This window comes from Hemicordylus capensis, chromosome 1, assembly GCF_027244095.1.
Source record: "Hemicordylus capensis ecotype Gifberg chromosome 1, rHemCap1.1.pri, whole genome shotgun sequence".
Classification (NCBI taxonomy): domain Eukaryota; kingdom Metazoa; phylum Chordata; class Lepidosauria; order Squamata; family Cordylidae; genus Hemicordylus; species Hemicordylus capensis.
Genome location: NC_069657.1, coordinates 333,530,249 through 333,555,348, shown reverse-complemented (window position 1 = coordinate 333,555,348; position 25,100 = coordinate 333,530,249). Strand labels below are relative to the sequence as shown.

Below are 25,100 nucleotides of genomic sequence, written 5' to 3'. Positions count from 1 at the left end.
CCCAAACTATTTGTTTTGTTAAAACACTGTGTTCAGTCTTCAAAGATAAAGCATATAGGCCACTTGAGAAAAATGATAGTTAACTGTGTGTCTGAGTATGAAGATAGTAATTGGTATTTTTAAAAGAAAAAGAAACAAATTAATTTATGATATCCTTTAACATACAAGTTGTACTCTAAAAGGATATGTCTGAATTTCTGTTTTTGCTGCAGTGGACAATAGTGCTGATCAAGCGATGATACATCTGTTGGCTGGTTTAGAGGACGATGGATATGAAATTGGACATCAAATTAGTACCTTGTCACAACATTTTTCTCCTGGAAGCTATAGAAATCCCCAGAATAGTGATGATGAAGAAAATGAACCACAAGTAGAAAAAGAGGAGAGTGAGCTCAGTTTGCTGATGTCCCAACGATGGGACAGCAGTGCTAATGATGTCAATGCAAAAATAAGGTATATCCTTCATGTTTTGAATTGTAGGGCTGAAGGAAACAGTACAAACTGGCTTACACTGAACTACCTGTTCTCCTAAAAGAAGTCCACATAAGTGACTACACTCCATCACTAAGAAGATGTGTAGACCAAGAAATATGATCAGTGATGCAAACCTAAATTGATCAAATGATGCACAGGTCTTAGGGTCACATAAATGTTGTGTATCAGTTAATCTACATTCTAGTACAGAACATTGGACTTGAGATGTTTATTAGGTTTTGCTTGTGTCATGAATTCATTATTTGTGTATTCATACTAGTTGCTCCCTACAAGAGACTTCCAAAATATGCTTGTCAAAAGGACCAGTACAAACTGTGGTTACCCTTACCTAGTTTGGTTAAGTTACAGTATATGTAAGATCTTTAAGGGGATTCATGATCCCTCACAACTGGGTTTTGTGCACATGTGCAAAACGACTGCAGAAGAATCACAGGGTACTCTTGGGGCACTTTTTGTCCCACCACCTCGAAGGTGCAGCAGGGAAGTATGCTGCCATCCCAAGGAGGCTTGAATAATGGAGTGCCAGCGGGGGAGATGTGGAGGGAGGGGTAAGTGCACCCTCCCCCACCCTTAAAGTCTGAATCCCCTCCCCACCACCTTCAAATCAGCTGAACAGCCAGTTTAAACTGGTTCGGAGGCCATGATAGGTCTCTAGGACAGGGATTCTCAATGTTGGGTCCCCAGATGTTATTGGACTTCAACTCCCATAATCCTCAACCAAAGACCACTGGGGCTGGGGATTATGGGAGTTGAAGTCCAGTAACATCTGGGGACCCAACGCTGAGAATCTCTGCTCTAGGAGAAACATTCCACATCATGTGGAAAGGGTGAATCTTTTACCTGTTTCCCCCTCTCCCACTGATCTCCAGAGTACTGGCCAAGATTCTACAGGAATCCATGAAATGCACACTTATCACACTGTGGTGGCCCAGGCAACCCTGGTTCCCTATTCTCCTTCGCCTTGCCAACAACCTCCATTTCCACCTTTCCCAATGTCAGGACCTCCTGTCTCTGAATTCGTGAAAGATATTCCACCCCAACCTCCAGACTCTGAACCTGACCACTTGGAGGTTAAACTTCTAGATACCCTCCTTTTGAACGAAAGGAAGGAGTACACACGTAGAAATTACAACTGCAAGTAGACCTGTTTCTCTTCCTATGCTGTCACCAAAAGGTTTGACCCCTTGGCTGCCTCAGTCCTCCAGGTGCTGCTTTGCTTAACCTCTCTTAAGTGCACAGGACTCTCCAACACCTCTCTAAAGGTACACCTTGCAGCCCTCTCATCTAGACATCCAGGTTGAGTTGGGATGTTTTTTTCCTCACCCAGATGCAAAGAGATTTTTGAAGGGAATAAAAAATCTTTTTCCTCCTGTCCGGTCAGCAGTAGAGCCTTGGAGCCTGTCCATTGTTTTATCCTTGCTCACTGAGCCACCATTTGAGTCTCTAGTTTCGACTTCCTTCAAGCTGCTCTCTCTAAAAACAGCTTTTCTTATCGCTATCACTACAGCTTGGAGAATGGGTGGGCTTACAGTTCTGCAGGCTGATTCTCCCTACATCAAGTTTTCCCCCACAAAAGTGGTCCTTAGGTCTGACCCTCCTTTTCGACTTAAGACTGTGACTGAATCTCATTTAATTGAATACATTATTTTACCTACCTACCTTCTCTAATGCTTCCACTGCACTTGAGAAGTCCATGCATTCACTTGACATGAGAAGAGTGTTGCTGTATTATCTAGACAAGACAAATTCCTTCAGAAGGTACAATAAGTTCTTTGTTTCCTATAAGGGTAGTAACAAGGGCTTACCTATTCCACACCAATGCTTATCCCACTGGCTGGTGGAATTGATTTACCTCTGTTTCAAGTAGCAAGGTGTCTAACACACTATTTGCATCAGAGCTCATTCCACTCAGGCCATGGCTACTTTGCCTGCCCACATGTTTCGAATTAGCATGCAGGACACTTGCAAAGCTGCCACCTGGGCTACAAACTTACCCTTTGTTGGGCATTATGCCTTGGATATATGCTCTGCCAAAGCAAACTTTGGTCAGGCAGTGCTTTAAAAGATTCTTTAGCTGCATCCTAGTTTCCTGCTCTGCAATAATGAGTTTTCTACTCACCCAGTTGTGAGGGACCATGCATCCCCTTAAAGATAAGCAAGTTGCTTACTTGTAACAGGTGATCTTTAGGGGGACCCATGGTCACTCACAATATCTTCCCAACCATCCCCTCAACTAGGATGATTCTGCTAAAACATAAAAGAGGAAATAAGATCTTCCACATTTTTTGATGGAACTCTCTTACCTGTATGATATCTTATCTCCACATAAAATGCACACATCATCGCCTTCAAAAGTGAGGCTTGTTGGGCGCTTTTCCACCTAGATAATGGCGTACTGCAAACACAAGACAGCAGGATGAAGAGCCCCCCAGAGGAGCTTGTGATTCTTCCTTGGTTATTTTGCGCATGTGCACAAAGCCCAGTTGTGAGTAGGTGTGTGCACGGAACCGGTTCTGTGCATACCCGGGAGGCGGGGGGTCACTTTAAGGTGCAGGGAAGGTGCCCTTATCTCCCCCGCCGCTGATTCAGAAACTGCTGATGCGGGGCAGCTGTATACTCTCTTGCCACCCCAGTCAGCGTAAAACTGGAAGTGGCAGTCTTACGTGTGTGTCGCGCGCACACACACCACTTCCGGTTTTACGCTGACCGGGGCAGCAAGAAGGTATACAGCCACCCCCACACCAGCTTTTTTTGAAGTAGCACCGAAGAGGGAAGCGCAGCAGAGGGACGTAAGGGCACCTTCCCCGTGCCTTAAAGCAAACCCCCACCCCCACATTCAAACTGGTTTAAATATGGGATTTCCAAACTGGTTTGGCATTCCAGGAATAGAATGCTGAACCAGTTCATGCACATCCCTAGTTGTGAGTGGCCATGGATCCCATTAAAGGATCACCTGATACAGGTAAGCAACTTGCTTTATTCTGAGCATACAGTGGTGTCTGGTATGGGAAGGAGAATGAAAAAGTGATTTGAAATACAGATCATTTTTGTACTCTGTAGTAGCCACCTAAGTTATTAGCTTATATAAAACAAAACTTTCTAAGTTGAACTTACTACCCTGTAATGTATTTCTGCAGAATGATATAAATTAGAAGATGACACACAACTGTTTATAAGAAGTTAGATCTGGAAGTGATCCGTTGTCGTCATGAAAAATGAGTTACTGTGCCTGCGCAGGGAACTTCTGGGTGGATTAATTAGCTCCTCTTTGGCGACCCTCCCTGCTGTGCACATGCTCCGTGCCTTCCTTTTCCCAGCAGTCAGGTGCCATTTTGTCTCAGTTTCTTTTTGACTGCTGATGCGTTGAGACCTATGGTTTATTGCTCCTCAGTTTATAGAAAAGAAAACGTTACTTCAGACAGATTTTCAGTGTTTTGGACTTTGGACTGTGGGTTGACTCTTCTTAGTATTTTGGACTTTGGACTTGATTATTACAGTTACTTCGGACAGATTTTCATGGCTGAGAGGGAAAAGACTACATTTAAGCGTTGCTCTCAGTGTAGGGCTAAACTAACCTCAACTGACGAACATGATCTCTGTTTGCTCTGGTTGGGTGAACAACATGTCCCAGCTTCTTGTAGGATTTGTAAATCCTTTTCGAAGCAGACTTTAAAGAATCACTCGTTGAGCCTCAGGGCAGTGCTGAATGGAGACACGCTCTGTCCTCTGACGCTGAGACCAGAGTTGACACCGATCTCGGTATCGACAATAACATTGACATCTACCTTCTTGGTGTCTGCCCCAGAGTCTGTGCACACATAGTCTCGAACCTTGAGGGATGATCTTGAAGCAATTGTCTTCAAAAAGCCCAAGTCTACCGATAAGTCTACCGCATAAGAAGTATAAATGACATCGTGTTACGTTGGATATCGATTCACCGTCTCCAAAAAAGCACAAGTCAAAGTTGACTCACTCGTCAAGGACGCCTTCGCCATCAGTGGTCCAGTATCGACCACTTTTGCCATCGTCAGACTCATTGATACCGTCAACTAATATAACGTTATCTGGACCGTTTGTCCCAATGTCAGCATCGACACATACGGTGACATATACACTTCCATCTGACAGCGAGTTCTGACAGCGAGTTCTACATCATAGTACTGACAGCGAGTTCTACATCATAGATGTCGACACCGAATTTTCCGGTGCCATCTACATCAGTTGTGTGCCTGACTTCCTCAATGTCATCCTTCGATACCAAGATTGGCACCTTTCATCGTACTCTGCCCACCTTTCCAAGGGCTACTGTTGTTCCGTAACCGTACAAACCGTTGCCACTTTCTCCGGCGGGAATGCCTCTGAAATTGCCGTTGTTACTGTTCGATACCAGTGACTATGCCCTTTTGGATCAAGGGACTATGAAATCCCTGTTGTGAGAGTATTAGATTTCTCCACAAGTATGCCTTTGGGTTCTACGTTTCAGGGGTTCCTCCATGTCTCCTTTTGCAACAGGGGCCAGGCCTTCATCTTGCCAGGTGCCATTGGTAGCCCCACCTGCTGCTACTACAACGTGGAAACCAATGCCTACGTTTGTTCCCCCTCAACAGAATGTGCTTCAAAAAGATCCCATTCATGCATGCGGTTTTCATCATAACTTCTCACTGGTGGCACAATTAGATTGGGCAGAGTTCCAATTGTGGAAGATGCAACACATGCTTCAAGGCCTTCTTCCGCATCAACCAGTGGGAACTGTTCAACAACGAGTGCCCCTGGTACAACTTTTGGTGCCTTTACCTCCTAAGTCCTCTGCAGCTCCAGTAGTTGCAAGCCAATGTGTTCAAACTATGCCGGTGCCATTGGACGTGCCCGGCACCCATGGAGCTGCCACCTCAGCTTCCTGTTGCACCCCTTGGACGTGTTCCAGATTCGCTTCCACCCTCCTACCCAGCCAAACCACTGGCCTCGGGTGCACCCTCGGAGTCCTCTCGGAGTAATCATATTACTCATATGATTACTCCACCTCGGAGTAATCATATTACTCATATGATTCTTCAAAGTCCTCAGATATGGACACGGAAGGGGACAATGGCACCCCACAAAGTCCTTTGGATCCCCCTTCGGATGTTCCACCGAAGCCGTACACTTCTCCAAACAAAGAACTGAAATCATACACCAAGATGATTCAGCAGATGGCGGAAATGCTGGGCCTAGAGGTCAAGCGCCCTACTACCAACCTCGAAGACGCCATTTATAAAATGATGACAGCTGTACAATCTACGCAACCAATTGCTCTGCCGATGCTGCCAGTCATTACTAAGGCAGCTAAAACTGTGTGGGACATGTTGCAAACATCCACGCCTACATCACAACATTTAGAGATTCTATATCGTATAGAGGATGAAGATAATTCCTATTTATTGAAACATCCCGTCCCGAATTCCTTAATTATAGCCCGTCATTTTCTAAGTCCAGACAACGACATACTACCCCTTCTGACAAAGAGGGTGGGAAACTCTGTGTCCTTTGGTGCCACATCTATTCCACGGCCAGCCTTTCTATTTGCATAGTGAATTATGCAGCCTGCATGACCCACTATAATTATTGTCTTTGGGACTCCTTGCACAAAGATCTTACCACATTGAAGACAGAGGAACTTGTTATGAAATTTGATGAAATGCTTAATAAATCGAGTGACCTCACCAGACAACAACTAAGCACGTTCAAACACTTGGTGGAGATTGAGTCTCGAACAGTGACCACTGCGGTCTCCCTCAGGTGCCATGCCTGGTTGCGATCTACCACATTGCATAACAATATGAAAGATCGGATTGAACATCTTCCATTTTATGGAAAGGGCCTTTTTAGCGAATCCACAGATGCAACGATAGAAACATTGAAAAAGTTCAAATTTATGACCAAGAGTTTCTCGATTGCTGTTGCCTCAACCCAAGGTTCCTCCCATTATCGGTCCTATAACCGTCAGTGTTCCATTTTCAAGTACCAGGACCACAAGGACTATAGGAAGCCTTTTAAACCTTATTTTTAAAAAAGGGCTATGCCCAAAGAAATAAAAACCAAGGCCCTCATACTGGCAACGACAGTATTAAACAGTCTCTTTGATCTCAGAGAATGTCCACCATTTGCACCATCAGTGCCAGCCGAAGCCTTAAACACCAGTGTACTGGCCGCCAATGGCATACCTTCAATACCAACTTGTTCGCCACCCAGCATCATCAGATTGGCCAGTCATGCCTCGGCATGGCACCAGATAACATCCGACCAGTTTTTCTTAAGAATTATCAACACTGGTTATGTTATCGAGTTCATAACTTTGCCAAGTTTCGAGGACATAAAGACTACTCCCCCGACCCTGGCCCTGTGGCAAGAAGTGCATGCTTTGTTGGGAAAAGGTGCAATAGTACCTGTGCGGTGGACAGACTGACTGAAGGGGTTTTACTCACATTATTTCCTCGTCCCCAAGAGGGATGGAGGACTCAGAGCGATTATGGATCTCTGCAGCCTGAATCAACATGTGGATACATGCGAGTTCCTTATGACAACGTTGCAGTGAATTCTTCCATTCCTAGCCAATGAGGAGTGGCTTGCCATGTTAGATCTCAAGGATGCATACTTTCATATCAAAATTCAGGACAATCACTGGAAGTTCTTGAGATTTGCAATAGGAAATTTAGCATTCCAGTACAGCATGTCGACGATAATAGCTTACCTACGAACATGAGAGATCACTGTATTTCCTTTCCTGGACGATTGGCTCTTGGTACAAATCGGAATTGGAATCTCAGATCGAATTCACCCTGCGACTACTGAAAGATTTGGGAGTCCAAATCAATTGGGCCATATCCAAGCTCCAACCGGCCAGATCGATAGACTTTATAGGGGCCGTCTTGGATACTCAAATGAAAAGGGCCTATTTGCCTCTCAACAGGTACCAGCAAATCTACACACTTGAGCGCCTGTTTGAGGTTCACCCCCAACAATGGGCCAATCAGATTCAGAGACTGCTCACTTTAATGGCTTCATGCAAAGCTACAGACCTCCACATCTTGCGTCATCTTCAGTTGTGGTACCTGTGTTCGTTCTGCCCGAACATCGACAGTCAAGGAATGCTGCTGGACATTGCCCCACAAGTTCTAAAGTCACTGAGGTGGTGGAAAGTGAGGGAGAACCTTCTGAACTGAATTACTTTCGATTCTCCAACCCCAACACAGTGCGTAATGACAGACACCTCTCTGATGGGTTGGGGAGCCCATTGCGGAGCCCATCAGGTTCAAGGTCTGTGGACAATGCAACAACAAAACCAGCCATGGTTTATGTCGCTACTCAGACTGACAGGGAACGACTATTGCCACGTTCCACTGGACCCCGATCTACTGTCAAGAGACGGGGGGAATATTACATCCTTCCCTACGGACGTTACAACTAACAGCATGGAAGGTAGGCTATTGAAAAATATCTTTCTGAACTCTAGTCGAGCCTCCACCAGGAAGAGTTACGTGAGTAAGTGGAAGCGCTTCATAATGTATGTGAGAGGACATGAGTTCCACCCATTCAAGGCCACTACTAGTCAGGTCTTGTTATACTTAACCAGCCTGAAAGAAGCAGGCTTAGCTAATATGTCTCTGCGGGTCCATCTGGCCGCTGTTTTGGTGAAGCATAAAGGCTGGCAAGGTCATTCTGCCTTCTCGCATCCAATGTGCAAGAAGTTCTTGCAGTGCGTTAATAACCTTTACCCCCCAGTAAGACACCCGACTGAACAATGGAGCTTCCCTGATGGAAGCCCCTTTTGAACCGCTTTGTGAAGCAAGCCTATGTTACTTGATGCTCAAGACCATCTTTCTAGTTGCTATCACTACTGCCCGGCGTGTAAGTGAACTAGCTGCCTTAAGGGCAGATGCGCCTTATATGCAGTTCTATCCTAAGAAAGTAGTCATGCATACTGACCCCGCTTTCTTACCAAAGGTAGTTACTAACTGCCACTTGAATCAGAACATCGTGCTTCCGTCCTTTTTTCAGGAGCCTGAAACACAATTAGAGAAAGCGTTGCACTCTCTAGATGTGAGGAGATAGCTTCTGTATTATCTAAAAGGAACAGAGCGTATTAGACAAACTGTGATGCTCTTTGTCTTATTCAAAGGCAAGAATAAGGGCCTGTCTGTGTCTAGACAAAGACTGTCACATTGGTTGGTGGAGCTCATTTTCCTAACGTATAAGTTACAGAATCAACAACCTCCCAAGCTGATAAAGGCGCACTCCATGAGAACATATGCTACTTCTGCTGCACATTTATCTGGTCTTCATTTTAAGGACATATGTGCGGCTGCTACATGGTCTACACATTTACCTTTCATAAAGCATTATGCCATAGACTTACGAATGGCAGCGGAAGCCAACTTTGGAAGAGAGGTGCTCAAGAGTTCTTCAATAGTGGCTGAAACGGCTGCACCCTCTGCCATGGAGGTAAAAGCTGGCTAGTTACCCATTTCTTATGATGACAACGGATCACTTCCAGATAAACAGGTTGCTTACCTGTAACTTATTATCTGGAGGTGATCCGTTGTCAGTCATGAGACCCACCCGTACCTCCCCACTGCAGCATTTTTGGGACAGGACCGACTTACCTACTTGATAATCACACAATGTGTGGATCATCTATCATCAGACAAAAAGAAACTGAGACAAAATGGCGCCCAACTGCTGGGAAAACGAAGGCACAGAGCCCATGCATGGCAGGGGAGGGCACCAAAGAGGAGCTGATTAATCCATCTGGAAGGTCCCTGCACAGGCGCAGTAACCCATTTCTCATGACTGACAACGAATCACCTCCAGATCATAAGTTACAGGTAAGCAACCTGTTTTTCTTGGAACAGAATAAGCTGGATATTCTCTTAAATGTCTTTGTTTACCAGAGCTGTCTCCTAGTGCTATCTTCTCTAGCTTATTACCAAATCCATAACGTGTTATACCTTATTACTGCAGTTTGTATGAAACTGCCTCAACTCTCCAGAGAAAAAAGTACTCCATTAAGGTTCAGTTTTACATATGCGTGGAGTGAAAGGCCCCAAGGCCTGTATGGGGGGGATACTGGGAGGAGGAAGTACTGCTATCGTCTCCCACTCGCCTCTCCATCTGCAGACAGGAACATCCTTGCATATGGGGAACATACACATTTGCAGATGGGGAGGCAAGTGGGATAAGATAACAGCAGCGCAAAGGACTTGTGGTACTGCTCCTTCCTTCTACCTTCCCCATCTGCAAATAGACTTCCTGCTACAGCCCTCTATGATGGATGATGCAGGGGGCCTCTGGGAGGAAAGGCCTTTCACGAACAGAAAGAGAGGAGCTGCTGCCAAAAGACCCGGTAGTGGCTCCTCCCCCTTGGCAATAGAGGGGTGACGGCAGCTTCTTCTCCCACCTTCTTTTGGTGAGGAGGAGGAGAAAGAGCTGCTGCCACCACTACAGGACCCCTTGTTCACTGAGGAGGAGGTTTCATGGCAGCAGCTTTTCCTCATCAGCAGTTGAGGGGATGTGGTAGTGGCATCAGCAGCTCTTCTATGCTCCAAAAGCAGGGGGTGGGGGAGAGAAGCTGCCATTTTTTCTCCATTTGCCATGGGGAACGGGAGGAGCTGCTGCCATATCCCCCTGTAAAAACCATGTCCCACCACAAAGAAGGGGGGCCTCAGTGCTCAAGTGCTCTGCTCTTGCACCCTCTCTGGAAATTAGTGGTATAAAAGCAAGATATTTCATTTCATTTTTCACCAGAATGCACAATTGCATGCTTGTTTTTCAACTAGCCTGTTGTATAAAACCACACTCTATTTTTTGGTAAGCAGCTTTTCAACTGCTTTGTATCCCTTCCCTCCCAAACAAGCTACCATGCACTAGCACCATAAACTTTAAACTATCAAGTTAAGGTTTTTAGATATCTAAAATAAATTGCCTTTTTAGGTCTGTGGGCAGAAGTAGGAATCAGAGTTCAACTGAAGATGATGGCTCTTCAGAAGATGAGATGGACTGGAGTGGTAATAGTTTGCTTCTAGCAAATCTATCTATACCTCAGTTAGATGGAACTGCTGATGAAAACAGTGGTAAGTAAGATTAAACAGCTTTGGAATATCAAGATAACTGATGACTTGATTACTCATATCCATAGTAATAAACATTTTCATACCTGTCAATATAACCTATGCAACCAGCGTGATTTAAAGCCTCTTAGTTTGTGACAGCTACCCCACAATCTGAGAGTCTAATTATTTAAACAGATGACACTACGGTTTTAAATTTATCTTATAATCTATTCAGGCTGTCATCTACAGCTAGATAGTTCAGATGATGATTCTGTTAATGAATCAAATTGAGTATTTTAATAAAAGAAGAGAGAGGAGAAACTGCTGTTCTATGGAGTAAATAAGTCTCACAATTCTGTGGAGAAGACACTAAAAATGGAGCTTAGTTTAGGGATCAGTTTCCTTGTTCTTTACAGCTCCCCTTGCCTTCCTGGCTGCTCCTACCTATACTTTCCTCCATTTTCTGTCCCAATGTATCTTTCAGATGTCTTAAGTTGTATTATCTGCGAGAGAGAACTAGAAAAAAAAATTTAAATGCTGCTTTTATCTGTTCTATTTCAGACAATCCTTTAAACAATGAGAGTTCTCGAACTCACACCTCTGTAATTGCAACAAGCAAAACTTCTGTAAAGACTTCAATTTTTCACAAAGATGCTGCTACTCTGGAAACTCCATCTTCTACTAAGATTAGCTTTCAGTGTAAACACACAAGTGCTCTTCCGTCTCTTGTTTTGAACAGTGATGACTTAGAAGGGCTTTCTCAGCCAAACAAGATGGACATAAGACCGGAGTTTTCAGTCAATTCTCTTACAAAGGAAAGCACTTACGGTATGAAATTCCCAACATCCTTTAACAATAGCCTCCATTCTGACAATTCACACAAGGAAAGTAATAAAAGTGAAAAACTCCCAGTGTTGGGTGAAACAGTTTATGAAGACATCTCTTCAGTAAACAGACACTTGCCTAGCAGGAAGTACACTGGAATCAGAAAAGCTACAAAAGATGCATCTCTGCATACGAACAATCAAGTTGCTGAAAGTATTTTGGTTAAAAATTCTAACTTCTCAGATTTTGACTACTCCAAAAATAAAGCATTCTCTGAAGCAAATAAAAAAGCCGCTTGCACAAGTATAGATAGTCTTTTTCCAGCACCAGAAAATTGTGAATCTGTGTCTTGCTCAGAAGGTAATCAAAGTATCATACATGCTGCTGAAGGTGGCACTGATGAAGATGGCCTTAATAATTTTAAAATTAGATATGAAGAATTTCAGGAGCACAAGGCAGAAAAAGCAAACCTTAATCAACAAGCAGCACATTACATGTTCTTTCCTAGTGTTGTTCTTTCTAATTGTCTCAGTCAGCCACAGAAATTAGGTCCCGTGACATACAAACTGCAACATGGCAAAAAACAGTCTAGATTAAAAATAAGTAAAAAGAAGCAGGATCTTGCCAATCAGCAATCTGCATCTTTCAGTGATACTGCATCCACAAAAGACAGCTGCTATATACAAGGTAATGCAAGTAATAACATTCCTGAGAAAGATAGTTTGTTGCCAAATGATATCATTCAAGTTCCTCATGGTGCTTTTGAAAACAAAATGTCTATGGATACTAGTAATTGTATTGACTGCCATTTTGGAGATAGAGCTCGAGAATCTGAGCAATCATTTGGGCTGTGTGGAAATAAATACACACTCCGAGCTAAACGCAAAATAAACTATGAGACTGAAGACAGTGAATCTAGCTTTGGAGTGCACAATTCAAAAATTAGTCTACCTCATTCTGTGGAAAGTGATGAAAATTTGGATGAGTCTAAAAAATCTCGAAAACGAAGAAAACTTTCTAAAAAATTACCACCTGTTATTATAAAGTACATTATTATCAATAGATTTAGAGGTAGGAAAAATATGCTTGTTAAACTAGGAAAAATAGATTCTAGTGAGGAACAAGTTATTCTTACAGAAGAAAAGATGAATCTATATAAAAAACTTGCACCTTTAAAGGACTTTTGGCCAAAAGTCCCTGATTCTCCTGCAACCAAATATCCTATCTATCCATTAACACCAAAGAAAAGTCACAAAAGGAAAGCAAAGTGCAAGTCTACCAAGAAAAAGATTGGGACGCTACAAAATACGGATAATAAAAACATTAAAAGAACTCTGTATTTTAGAAAAAGAACGCATGCATTTCTTTCCCCCCCTCTGCCGTCATACAGTGCTGAAGCTGAAGACACTGATGTGAACTATAATGATGTTATGTCTAAATTAGGTTTTCTGTCAGAAAGAAGTGCAAGTCCAGTTAATGTATCCCCACCTCGTTGCTGGTCTCCTACAGATCCAAATGCAGAAGAAATTATGACTAATCTAGAAAAAGAAACTTTAGTTTTTAAAAATGTTAACGCATACACCAGCAAGACTGTTAATCTCTCCCTAGGAAAACATAATCAGTTAAAAGCTCAGGTTAAGAAATGTAAAAAGCAATTTGCTAGAGCTACTGTGAGAAGTAATAAAAAGAGTAAGCGTAACCTGACTAATAAACTGGGAAATGAAGCAAAGAAAAAGCCTAGAGGAAAACAGAAACAAAAAATAGAAAAAGCATCAAAGTTGATGACAGTTATAGAAGAAAAAAGTAATACTCCTCCTACGGCAGAAGTTAAACTTGTGCTGAAGCACCATGATTTAGCTGAGAATGCTCACAGCCTGGGAAATTCACAGCCGCTTTATATGCACAAAGATATTCCACCAACCAGCTACACTTCAGGACATCTACCATCAGCACAGCTCCCATTGACAGCTAATGCACAAGGAAATCCATTGATTTATTTCCATTCACTTTTAGAAAACGAGAAGGCTATAGGGCACCAAGGTTCTTCCCTGGCACAAGAGGACCTTCATCCAGCCATGGGTTCTGGAAAGGAAAAAGCCAAAATAAATTTCCAAAGATCTAACAGTCAGAGTGGTATATTTAGGGCAAAAGAATCCACCTTAATGCAAAATAATATATTTGACCAGTCTAACCATATATCTCAGGTAGCACTGAATGCATACAGTTCTAAGGATATAATACCTAAAAAGGCTGAAGAGATTACAAATTCACAAAGCCGGCTTTTATCTTCTGTTGGAAAGGTAAATGATAATTATATTTCTTCTGACACAATGAAGACTGATCAGATTCATCCTGGTAATTTCTTGAATTATAAAGATAATCAGCAGCAGATTGTTTATCTACCAGAAGCAACAAAACAAGTTGATCATGTTGCTTCTTTTTTTAAAACTTCTGAGGAAAGCCATGGATCTTTTCAGTTGCCAAAAAGTTTTGTAGCTGCTTTGAGAAGTCCAGTTAGAAAGTTAGGATGGGAGCAGAAACAAAGAGGATTCATTTTGGATATGTCTCATTTTAACTCTGAAAAAAACAAAAATCAAAAGGTTCTGTCAGAAGCAACAATCTCTCAAACAAAAGCTGATTCCCAGTGTAAGGGTAAGACTCTGGTTACTCCTTCAGTGTTCAGTGAAGGACATTCTGGCTTAGCTGTTCTGAAGGAATTACTGCAAAAGAGACAACAGAAAGCTCACATGAACAATATGCATGAACAATTATCAGTTAAAACTCAGTTGAACAGAGATATTTCCTACCCTCTTGATCAAAACAAATCAATTAAAAGATCTCGTTCAGTCACATCACCAAGAAAACCTCGTACTCCTAGGGATAAAAAGTCTAAAGAAAAAACACTTAAGTTTGTAAAAGATTCTGCAAAGCAGCAAAACAGTAAGTTTGGCCATATTACGTCTGTTGATAGCCCTGTTTTTTATTCAGACCCAGGTTTTGAAAGCTGTTACTCACTTGAAGACAGCCTATCACCTGATCATAATTACAGTTTTGATATTAATACCATAGGGCAAACTGGATTTTGTAGTTTATATTCTGGAAGTCAGTTTATTCCAGCAGATCAAAATCTGCCACAGAAGTTTCTGAGTGATGCAGCTCAAGATCTTTTTCCAGGACAAATAGCAGAAACTGAACTTTTAAGTCATAATGGCAAAATATCTAAGGAAGAAAATCATTATTCTTCAGATCCTACAACATGGTTAAGATCTGGTCCACTAAGTCCTCAACTTTTTGATAAAAGGTGCCTGGATAACAGTGAAATTCATCTCCATAGCCAGTGGAAAAATAATATACTTCCATCGACATCTCAGCCTAGCTCACCTGTAGATGTGCAACGAGCAGAAATATGCCAGAAGGAGCAATTCCAGCTAGATAGAAATGCAGTGAAAAAAGGGATTTTTCTTAACCTTTCAACGCCAAATGGTGATTGGAATCAAAACCACTTTAGAAAGGAAGCCAATTTTGAACCAAGTCAGTCCCTTGATTCAGTTAGTATCTCTTTTTCTTCCATTTTGTCTTCACCGGATGCTGAACTTATGGATGCAGCTTCTGAGGACTTAGAGATGTATATTTCAAGAAACAATGAAGAATTAACACCAACCCCAGATAGTTCACCAAGATCTACAAATTCCCCCTCGCAATCAAAAAATGGAAGTTCTACACCTCGTGCTGCTCACATCCTTAAACCTCTTATGTCACCTCCAAGTCGTGAAGAAATCATGGCAACTTTATTCGATCATGACCTTGCAGAAACCATTTATCAGGAACCATTTTGCAGTAATCCTTCTGATGCACCAGAAAAACCCAGGTAATGTGTTTGCACAAGTACACTTACTGAGCCTTCAGTAATTTGTATTCTTATAGTTTTCTGTAAATTTTAAACTTCCATGTATAAATGGTGAATTCAGATATAGTTTTAATATAGTATTATCTCCTGGTCTTATGACAAGGTACCAGAACTCTGTGATTCAAATGAGTGCTTTGATTCATAGAAAGAAAATGTGTTACTTTATTTTTGCAGTTTCATAGCTTCTGGGCACTGTGAAGAATTGGATGTGGTCACCTTTAGCCATTATTATGGAGAAAATATTTAAATAAAAACTAAAATTATATATGTTTTCTTTTTATTAAAAGTGTCTAATAAAACAAAAAAATGTTAAACTATCTTAAGAGAAAATAACTCAAATCATTATCTTCACACAGAGAGATTGGAGGGAAACTACTTACAGTAGAAACTAGACTTCCAAATGATCTGCTTGAGTTTGAGGGAGACTTCTCATTGGAAGGACTACGGTTATGGAAAACGGCATTTTTGGCAATGGCACAAAGTCCTAGACCAGGGTCTCCCCTTCGCAATAACCAGTCCACTACTGACAAAAAACAAAGAAATGACCGTAAGACTAGTGAAGACAAAAAGATAGTGATCATGCCTTGTAAATGTGCGCCAAGTTGCCAACAAGTTCAATCATGGCTTCAGGCCAAAGAAGATTATGAAGACATCAGGAAAAGAACTGTCATTAAATCAGCTGAAATGGAAAAGGCTGCTGAGAGTTTGAACTGTACGACTTTGCCTAAAAATCTCTGTTTTGAAATTGCCAGCACCGCTGAGAATTCACATTTACCAAACCCTCAAGGTAGTAAACCTGTTGTGCATTCAGAAGATTTTTGCTTTTCATCTTCAAGTCCCATACCACCACAAACAGTGGACAACTGTGAGACAAATATCTCAGAACTGAGTAGGACTGCAGTCAAAAAAAGGACAGTGTCCCTTGTCACTACAGTGGTAGAGACTAACCAAGATGTGGAGGATTATGTTAATTATAGTTCCCCTGATTCACTAATACTTCATCCTTGGCAGCAAGCAGCATCTCCTGATTCCAAACAGTCTAGCTCAGAAGACTCTGAGGACATATTGTCCTCTGTGGAAGATAATGAAATGCTAATGCAGGGAGTACAGAAACTTGTCAAAGAAGAACGAATTAGACCCTTCAGTGTCTCTCCACTGTTGAATAAAGAAAATGATGACAATTCTGAAATGGTTTGCCTGCAGAGTACACCTATTAGGGAGAAAATATGTCAAGGAAGAATACCAGAAGCACTTGGATTTACTCCATTATTACCAGGTAAATTTATGCAAGGAATACCATATAGATATATGCTTATTTTAAAAATCTTGGATAGTGTGTCAGATCGGACACATTGGCCAGTGATGAGCTCTCTGGCATTGTATTACCATTACTGCACAGTAATCATTCAGAATAAGCATTTTGTAATTTCAGTGCAAGTTATTTAGTATTTTTAAATGATGCTTTAATGAGTTTCCAGTTGATGTATAAGCTCATTAACTTCCCTTGCTTTACACATTCTCAGGACCAAAACTCCAGAAATTGAATCACAGAAGAGGAAGTAATGCTGATACTCTTAGAAAAGTACTCTTAACAACTCAGGTGAAGGTAAAAAATGGCAGCAGTTATCCATGAATTAGTTGTTCTTTATTCTATTTCAGGTATTTTTCTAATTCTGAAGAAAAACAATTTACCTTTTAATATCCCAATAAATATATTTCTATAAATATACTTCTATACAATACTTGTATATCTGCTACTACTATTAAATCTAATTTTCTTATCAAAATCACTACAAAATATTTTTTGGGTCTTCTGTATTTATTATTTACTTGTTGCATTTATATATCACCTTTCTGCCTTGTGCAATATTTACAACTAGGTGGGCCAGGCACAGAGCATCTGCGCTGCCAGCCCCCCCCCCCCACTGCCTTCTGCCCCCGCTGATCTGCATGCCACCTCCCCCCCCCCCCGCTGCTTTCTAGCCAGCTTCTTCTCCCGCCCACCGCTTTTGGGAGGGCGGGCTTCCCTCCCCCATTTCACCCCACCCCCACCCCACCCTGCTTTCTGGCCAGCCAGCGTTTTCTTCGCTGGCTGCAGCAGCCATTTCCCCACCTCCCACCCATCCCGTGGCTATCCGGCAGCTCTCCAAACTCTCGCAAGAGCTGCCACACATGGGATTAGCCACGAGTATGCCTTAGAGGATTAAATATATAGATATTAAAAATAAATATGGCACAGAAGATTTTAAAATCAGTGTTGTTTCAAGCCATTGGTCTTGTCAGGATGAGCTCCTTGGCCTGTGTGCTTCCTTTCTTGCCTTCTCAGGACACAGAGTCTTTCAGTACCTTTTGGGAAGGGGCTGCCCCAGCAGTTCTTACAGACCACAATGCTGGTCTCTATAGGAGCCAGTGATGAGCTCTCTGGCTTGGGCAGCTCTTCTGCCTTCCCCTTAGGGCACACACAGCTCTTTCAGTACCTGAAATATACTATCTCAGTGTTTGCGCTCTTAAACATTTATGCATATTAATACAAATATATAGAAGAGAAAATGTCCAGGTAGACCAGTGTGAATCTGAGTTCTTGAAAGACATCGGGGATATTATGGTAGAATGTTACTATATCTAGAAGGTAACATTCTGCCACCATAAAGTAAAGTAGAGTGTGCCACCAGAGCCCTGTGGTTTTCTTTGGTAGAATACAGGAGGGGCATATTTCAGCACATACTAGCTGAGATAGGAATTAGAATTTTGCTATAGGTTGAATCAAAAGTACTATGATCAGAAAGAAAATAGCTAGCACTATTCCAATAATACAAATACAAAAGCTAATGAAAGAGTCTGTGCCATGCTATATTAGTAGGCTCTGCTTACATACAAAGAATATATTTGGGTACTGCATAATGCTGTCGTTTGAGATGTAAAGTGGTCTGCCTGTATCACCTTCTGCATGCAGAAGAACACATACTGGATCCATCCCAACCATATATCAGTTCAAAATTAGTTGTTAACTCTGCTATATACAACTATGCAATGTTATGTTATATAAAATAAATTGAAAAATTACAGCGATTGTGAAGAATGTTATAACTTCTTCAAGCAAAATTCAGTAACAATACTCTTAAAGTAGTGGGACATGTTTGGCATCTAGAGCCAACTTAGACTAAGGACTTGCTTGATTAGCTGTTTCTTTGCGGTGCAGTACCATGTGGCTGCAATATGCATGTGATGTGAATTCTGGAATTACTTTGGATTTCAAGCAATTTTTAATCTAGTGAGGCAGGTGAGAAAGATTAACCCTACCCATTTGGTTGCTTCATTCACAAAACTCCTAGCAGTGTGAGATGACACAGCAGTAATGACTTTTCATTCCAGAGACATTTTATAAAAATAGAATGTAAGTTTGTTATGAAAGGGATTCTTTTGCAGGAAAGTGTATGAGAAGCAAAAATCCTATTGATGGTTTTATAAACATGAATGATGTAGTGCAATTTGTCTAGTAGATAGACATAGGTAAAGTAATATCTCTGCCAATGAAATGTTCTAGTTACTTGCTTTCTTTTGACAGAATCAATTTACTGCCCTAAGTTCCCCAAAGAAAGAGACTTCCCAGATTGAAGGGCCATCCTTAAACAATACCTACGGTTTTAAAATAAGTGTACAAAATCTTCAGGAAGCAAAGACTTTGCATGAGGTAACTTATGGCATCATTTTAGAAGCTTTACCTACTGTTACATTTATTTTCTTTTATCAGGTCAGTTTTAGCAATTAATTTCTGACTTTATTTCTAATTTAAATATACAGTAACTTGGATTGAAGCCTCCTACTATATAACTTTAGCTTCTGTTTAACATGAAAGTCAATCACTCCTGTTGGGACTTGTTTTATTTATTTTGTAGTAATTAACCTTTGAAATAGATACAGAATGTCTCTACTTTTGATGAAAGTTGGATTCCTTTGGGACGACTCATAGCATGGGGCAACTCTTAGGTTCATACAGATATACAGTTAAGTTTAGAAGAAGGGCATGAATCATGCATGCCTTCATCCCTTCCCTCTTTTAGGTGCTAATTTCCCCACTATTTATTTGGGTCCTTGAAGTGAGTTATAGGAGCATAGTTCATTTTAAGCTAGAATGATGCCTATTTTCATGACACCAAGCCAAAAATGGATGTACATATGTGGGGGTGGGTAAATTGCAGTCAGAAAGCTTACTCCCAAGCAGTAGACCCCTATCATTTGTGCATCATACTTGGCCATCATTGCTCTCTCATCTCCTGTGTTCAACAGGTTTCTGGCAGGCTCTTGAAAACAGCAGTGTTTACAATCATTTATTTACCTCACCTAATAGTGAAAGCCTCTGCTTCGGTCTCTTCCTTGCTCATAAGACTCCATTGCTAATGTGTAGCAGATTAGCAGTGCAGCACTGCCAAAGCCACAGAAGGAGGACCTGTCTGCTGCGGGTCCATAAATTGTATTGTTCCTTTGAACTAGAATCTCAGGCAGTGTCCCCTTGCAGTTGAGTTATTCTGAAGCAACTGAGCAGGCATGTAGAACCAAATGCCCAGGGCAAATATGTAGTGTAGGCATATCTGAAAATACAGCGCAAGTCACTCTACTTCACTTTAAACAGGAACTAGTTACTTCACGCTCTGTCATATATTTGCTAGCTATTTCTTTGTGATGGAATTAAGGGACCATACTTATTAAGAAGACCCAACAGGTATAGCTGGCAGCTTCGACATAAAATGAGACCTTTTACCTTTTGCACAGATAATTTTTGCCTGAAGATCACTGAAGTTTGTTCGTTTGCAAAACTAACTTTTTTGGTCCAATAAAATATACTTTGTTCTCTGTCTCAGAACCTTAAAATTTAGGCACTTTCCTTTAAAATAAAATCTGAAACTTAAAAATTCCATTCAACCAGGATGATTTTTTATACATATTCCATTTTCTTCTCTTGTGCATTCATAATACTATGAATTAGGCAAAAACCAAATGTAACTATAGAATCCTGCCTGTAACCTTGGAGAAGGCGCTGCCAGTTTGTGAAGACAATACTGAGCTAGATAGACCAATGGTCTGACTCAGTATATGGCAGTTTCCTATGTTCTACCTCTTGGGAACTATTTTGGAGAGGAGAGCTGGTCTTGTGGTAGCAAGCATGACTTGTCCCCATAGCTAAGCAGGGTCTGCCCTGGTTGCATATGAATGGGAGACTTGATATGTGAGCACTGCAAGATTTTCCCCTCAGGGGATGAAGCTGGGAAGAGCAGAAGGTTTCATGTTCCCTCCCTGACTTCTCCAAGATAGGGCTGAGAGAGATTCCTGCCTGCAACCTTGGAGAAGGCGCTGCCAGTCTGTGAAGACAATACTGAGCTAGATAGACCAATGGTCTGACTCAGTATATGGCAGTTTCCTATGTTTCCTAATCTACTGTAGTTTAAGGATTCTTAACTCGGTTTGCCTAAGTACTAAAAAGTCATTAGGAAAACTATGATTCCACTAATCACAGATGATGTTACTCTTTTAGATATCTTGTTCAGAGTTTCTTGTGTGACTGGCTGTTTGGTAATAGTTTTTAATCCAAACTTCACACAAAATAAATATTTTAATATCTGCCAAATCTTTGCCAGGCAGCAAAGGGCACAAGCATTACAAAATATTAACAGAATGTAATACGGTACAACATGTAAATAAAAGTTTCCTCTTGCTAAGTATCAGATTCCTGCTGCAGATAATAGAGCTTCAAACCTTTTTTTAGAACAGTTGCATACATTTTCTGTAGTATAAAGAAGCAAGCAGTCTAATTCCAGATCATGTATACTTGCTTCCTTTTAATCCTAGTTACCATGTGAATGATCGGGGTATACAGTAAGCACTGTTCTTCCCAGTCTTCCAAGTAAATGTGATGTTAACCATTTTGATTAAATTGTGTTTAAAATAAATTAAGATGAGCACATTTGATCACTATCTATAATGCTTTCATTTGTAACGTCCATTTCAAATGTATTTTAAAAGACTCTAACAATGTATATTTATACTTTGTAGGTCCAACACCTTGCGCTCCTCAGTATAGAGTTACATGCTCGAACCAGAAGAGATTTGGAGGCCGATCCTGAGTTTGATCCTATTAGTGCTCTATTCTACTGCATCTCATCTGACACACTATTGCCAAATACTGATAAAATGGAACTCACTGGTGCTATAGTGATTGACAAAGACAGAACAAGAACAATCTCAAGCCAAGGTTCTTATTTCACTTTTGTTCTTTTTAGAAATTCATTTCCAACATATTGTTTTTATCATACTCAGGTATTAATAAACAATATGGCAAAATGTGGTTTTGAAGGATTTTTGCTAGTGTTAAATTCATGTCATCTCACTGTAGAAACCTGGGAAGCATAGTAGGGGTCTCCACCTTTATATTTTCCTACGAACCTTTGCAAGGGCTATAATATTCTACTTGTATCCACTAATAATACATTATTCCTGTGTTTACATACTTTGTGGCATGCTCCTGCAGAAGTTCTGAAGATATAAAGAGGAAAAAATGTCTCAGATGGCAGTCCTTAAAAGCTGTGCTGGTTTAGTCCCTTTTCGTTTTCAGTGGGGCTGTTAAAGAATTGCAACTTTAGTAAACTGTCAAAACTGGTTAAGTAGAAATAGAAAGTTAATTTTATTAATTATTGCATAAGGGTTATTTTGTGGTTTTCTCTGATCTTGTAGGGTCTAAACAGGGCCCTTATTGTATTGTACCTTTTTGGCTTTGTTTAGACCAGTGATACTCAACCTGTGGCTCTAGAGCCGGATGCTCTTGAGGCCCTACAGGCGGCTTTCGCAGTGTAGGCATCTGATCGGCGCTCCACTCTATCAGGCAGCGCGGGGAGCACTGACCAAAGGATCGGCAGTGTGGGAGTCGCTGAAGTACCTCCTCCCATAGGAGGAAAGCCAAGGAGCTGCTGGGATCCCCCCCACAGGTAAGAATAGAAATCACCTCAAACCCAGCAGCCACAGGGGGAGAATGGGGAAGCTTCCCTCTTTTTCCCAGCAGCCAATAGGAAATGAAAATAACAGTGGTGGGAAAAGGAAGATGTGTCATATAATGTTTCCATATGTGATATATTGTGGTGACACAGTGCATCACACATTGCAGTAACATCATGATACAAAGGGCATGATGTTAATACTTAATGTTATACTCTGCAACTACAGTTAATGGTGAAGTGGCTCTCCAGCTGTTAAAGGTTGAGTACCACTGGTTTAGGCTAGTAAGAAAATAATTAGATTTGATCTTGAGAATAAAACGTTAAACTCTGTGAGATGATTTATCACTAAACAACTGTATGCTGCCTATCATTAAGGTCTTAGTAAAATAAGAAATTAGCATTATGGCAAAACCATCTTTCATCCACTTTTATTTCTAGATACTAAGAAAATTAATTTTCTGTACAATACTTTATTGTAATATTGTGGTAGCATTTTTCTTTAACAGACTTTACTTTTTAAAGCAGTAGATCACTGTACTAAATTGTCCTGACTTCTTGGAGGTTGCCTTGATAAATTCTGGAAAAAAATATGTATGAATCAGACTAGGCTGTGAAGTCATGTTAAACATTTTATTTAGAAAACAGAAGCTGCACTAATAGTAAACGTTGCAGAGGTCTTCCTTTTATTAGTGTTAAGTGGTGTTGGCATTTTTCTTGATATACCTAAAAAAAAAAACACCCCAAAACACCCCAAAGTGAGATCTAGTATGCCTACCATGTGTCTCTTTAAATTCTAAAAATATGTTTGACTTCTCTTTTGTTCTCATGGCAAAACCAAAGAGACTGAAATGGGCAGAGAGGGCTTTCTATATTGTCTTTATGTAAGACTCTTAGTCTTTTTTCCATCTTGTATGGCTGCTTTTAAAAAACTCAGATCATTTAATTAGAATAGTTAGAAAGTGGAACTGTCAGTAATTGTTTAGATCTAACTGCAAATACAATTTTAGCATTTTAAATATTGGGTTGCACCTAAAGGTTTTCAACCTCCAATGAATGGAAAGAGCTTTTTCCTCCAAAGAAAGGGGACAGTTGGATGCAGTCTTACCTACCTGTGCAAGTAGCAGGTTATAGAGTAGGGCTGCACAATTTTGGCCCCCCTCCAACTGTTGTTGGGCTACAACTCCTATCATCTGGGAGTTGCTGGACTACAACTGGCCATCACAGTGGCCAGTAGCCAGGGATAATGGAAATTGTATTCCATTTATAGGACTTCAATATATCCTGTAGTCCAGGATAAATGGAAATTGTAGTCCAACAACAACTGTAGGACCAAAGTTGTGCAGCCCTAGCATAGCGCAATTCCCATGCCACTACAGCATCACTACTGCTCTCTATATTCTCTGTTGCACTCTGAGCATTCACTTCAAAGAGAGGCCCTCCCATGAAGCACCGAGCAACAACCTCCTGTGCATACAGCTGCTCTCTTGCTTCTGTCAAGGGTAGCCTGAAGACCATCAGAGATTGCTCCTGTCTGGGCAAGGGGCGTGCAGTTGTGAATGCAGTCATGTAAAACACGAGTGGACTCTCCCTGAAATAGACCGTGCCAGAACTTGCATAAAGAACAGTGCAGGAAGGGCTGGGCTTCTGATGGACTCACTCTACACTCTGCTGTCTGCCCTCTACATGTGAGGCAAACAGGATTTATGCTCATTGTGCATTTCTGCTTGGTTAATTTATTACAAAATATCTTAAATTGAATGTTAACAAATAGTTTCATTGCATATAATTAGTGCAGCTCTTGTTTAAACATTGTTCTCACTGTTGTGGTTTTTAAAGCAACTATTCTTTGGATTAAACAAATTAAGGACTGCTAAAATATATTCAGCACAAAATTTGAAAAATATATAAAAACAAACTATTTTAAAATTTAAAATTTATTATTAAACTGCAAATACATCATTAATACATTTTCACTTTTCAATACACTTAAAGTTGTGTCATCGAGTCACTGTCCATGTGGTTTTCTTTGGTAGACTACAGGAGGGGTTTACCATTGCCATCTCCCATGCAGTATGAGATGATGCCTTTCAGCATCTTCCTATATTGCTGCTGCCCGATTAGGTGTTTCTCATTGTCTGGGAAACATACCGGTGGGGATGATTCGAACCAACAACCTCTTACTCCCTAGGCAAGTTACTTCCCCGCTGCACCATTAGGTTACATACTACAAATTATGAACACCACTTTAGAGTCATTAATCATAATCAGCATTTAAATATGCAATCTCAAAACTCAGTCTTTAGTAAATATGAACATAAAGCATATATATTGATCTTAGAATTCTGAAAAAAGTATTAATATCTCTTTTATATTGATACTTCGTATAACCAACAAAGGGCTGCCACTCAATATAAAGCTTATTTTTATTCAGTCTGCCATAATATAAACAAACAGACACTATCAACTAAAAACACACGTTTGAGATGATTTAATAAAATTTACAGCTTGTAGAACCAATTGTTTTTTCAGAGATAAGAAAAATAAGCTTGAGTGGTTGCTATATCTTATTGTGTCAGATTTCTGCTTATGAAATGTTTGCACACCTGAACATGTGAGATCTCAATCTACTTTAAATGAAATATTAGGATAAAATACGAGATCTATGAACTTCAAAAGTGTATGTACTCTTTCCTACAGAAATAAGTTTCAGAAGATATCTCCAAAAACCATTTCATTCTCTGAGAACAGTAGTGAGGGGAACAACTTGAACAAGGGTGAAATATGGTTTCAGTTTTATTTTTT

General features: G+C 40.8%; 1 protein-coding gene across 3 annotated transcripts in view; it reads left to right on the top strand.

Annotated features, from left to right (window-relative positions):
• Positions 1 to 25,100, top strand: part of REV3L (REV3 like, DNA directed polymerase zeta catalytic subunit) — a 188,642-nt gene that overhangs the window by 83,102 nt on the left and 80,440 nt on the right. For 2 of the 3 annotated variants that reach the window (XM_053305716.1, XM_053305804.1), the window contains exons 11-17: positions 213 to 453; positions 10,462 to 10,601; positions 11,142 to 15,273; positions 15,669 to 16,588; positions 16,836 to 16,918; positions 18,878 to 19,003; positions 21,361 to 21,559. In XM_053305716.1, coding sequence (XP_053161691.1) covers positions 213 to 453; positions 10,462 to 10,601; positions 11,142 to 15,273; positions 15,669 to 16,588; positions 16,836 to 16,918; positions 18,878 to 19,003; positions 21,361 to 21,559 — 5,841 coding nt within the window. The remainder of the gene's footprint in view (positions 1 to 212; positions 454 to 10,461; positions 10,602 to 11,141; positions 15,274 to 15,668; positions 16,589 to 16,835; positions 16,919 to 18,877; positions 19,004 to 21,360; positions 21,560 to 25,100) is intronic. The other variant, XM_053305629.1, reaches the window with a different exon arrangement.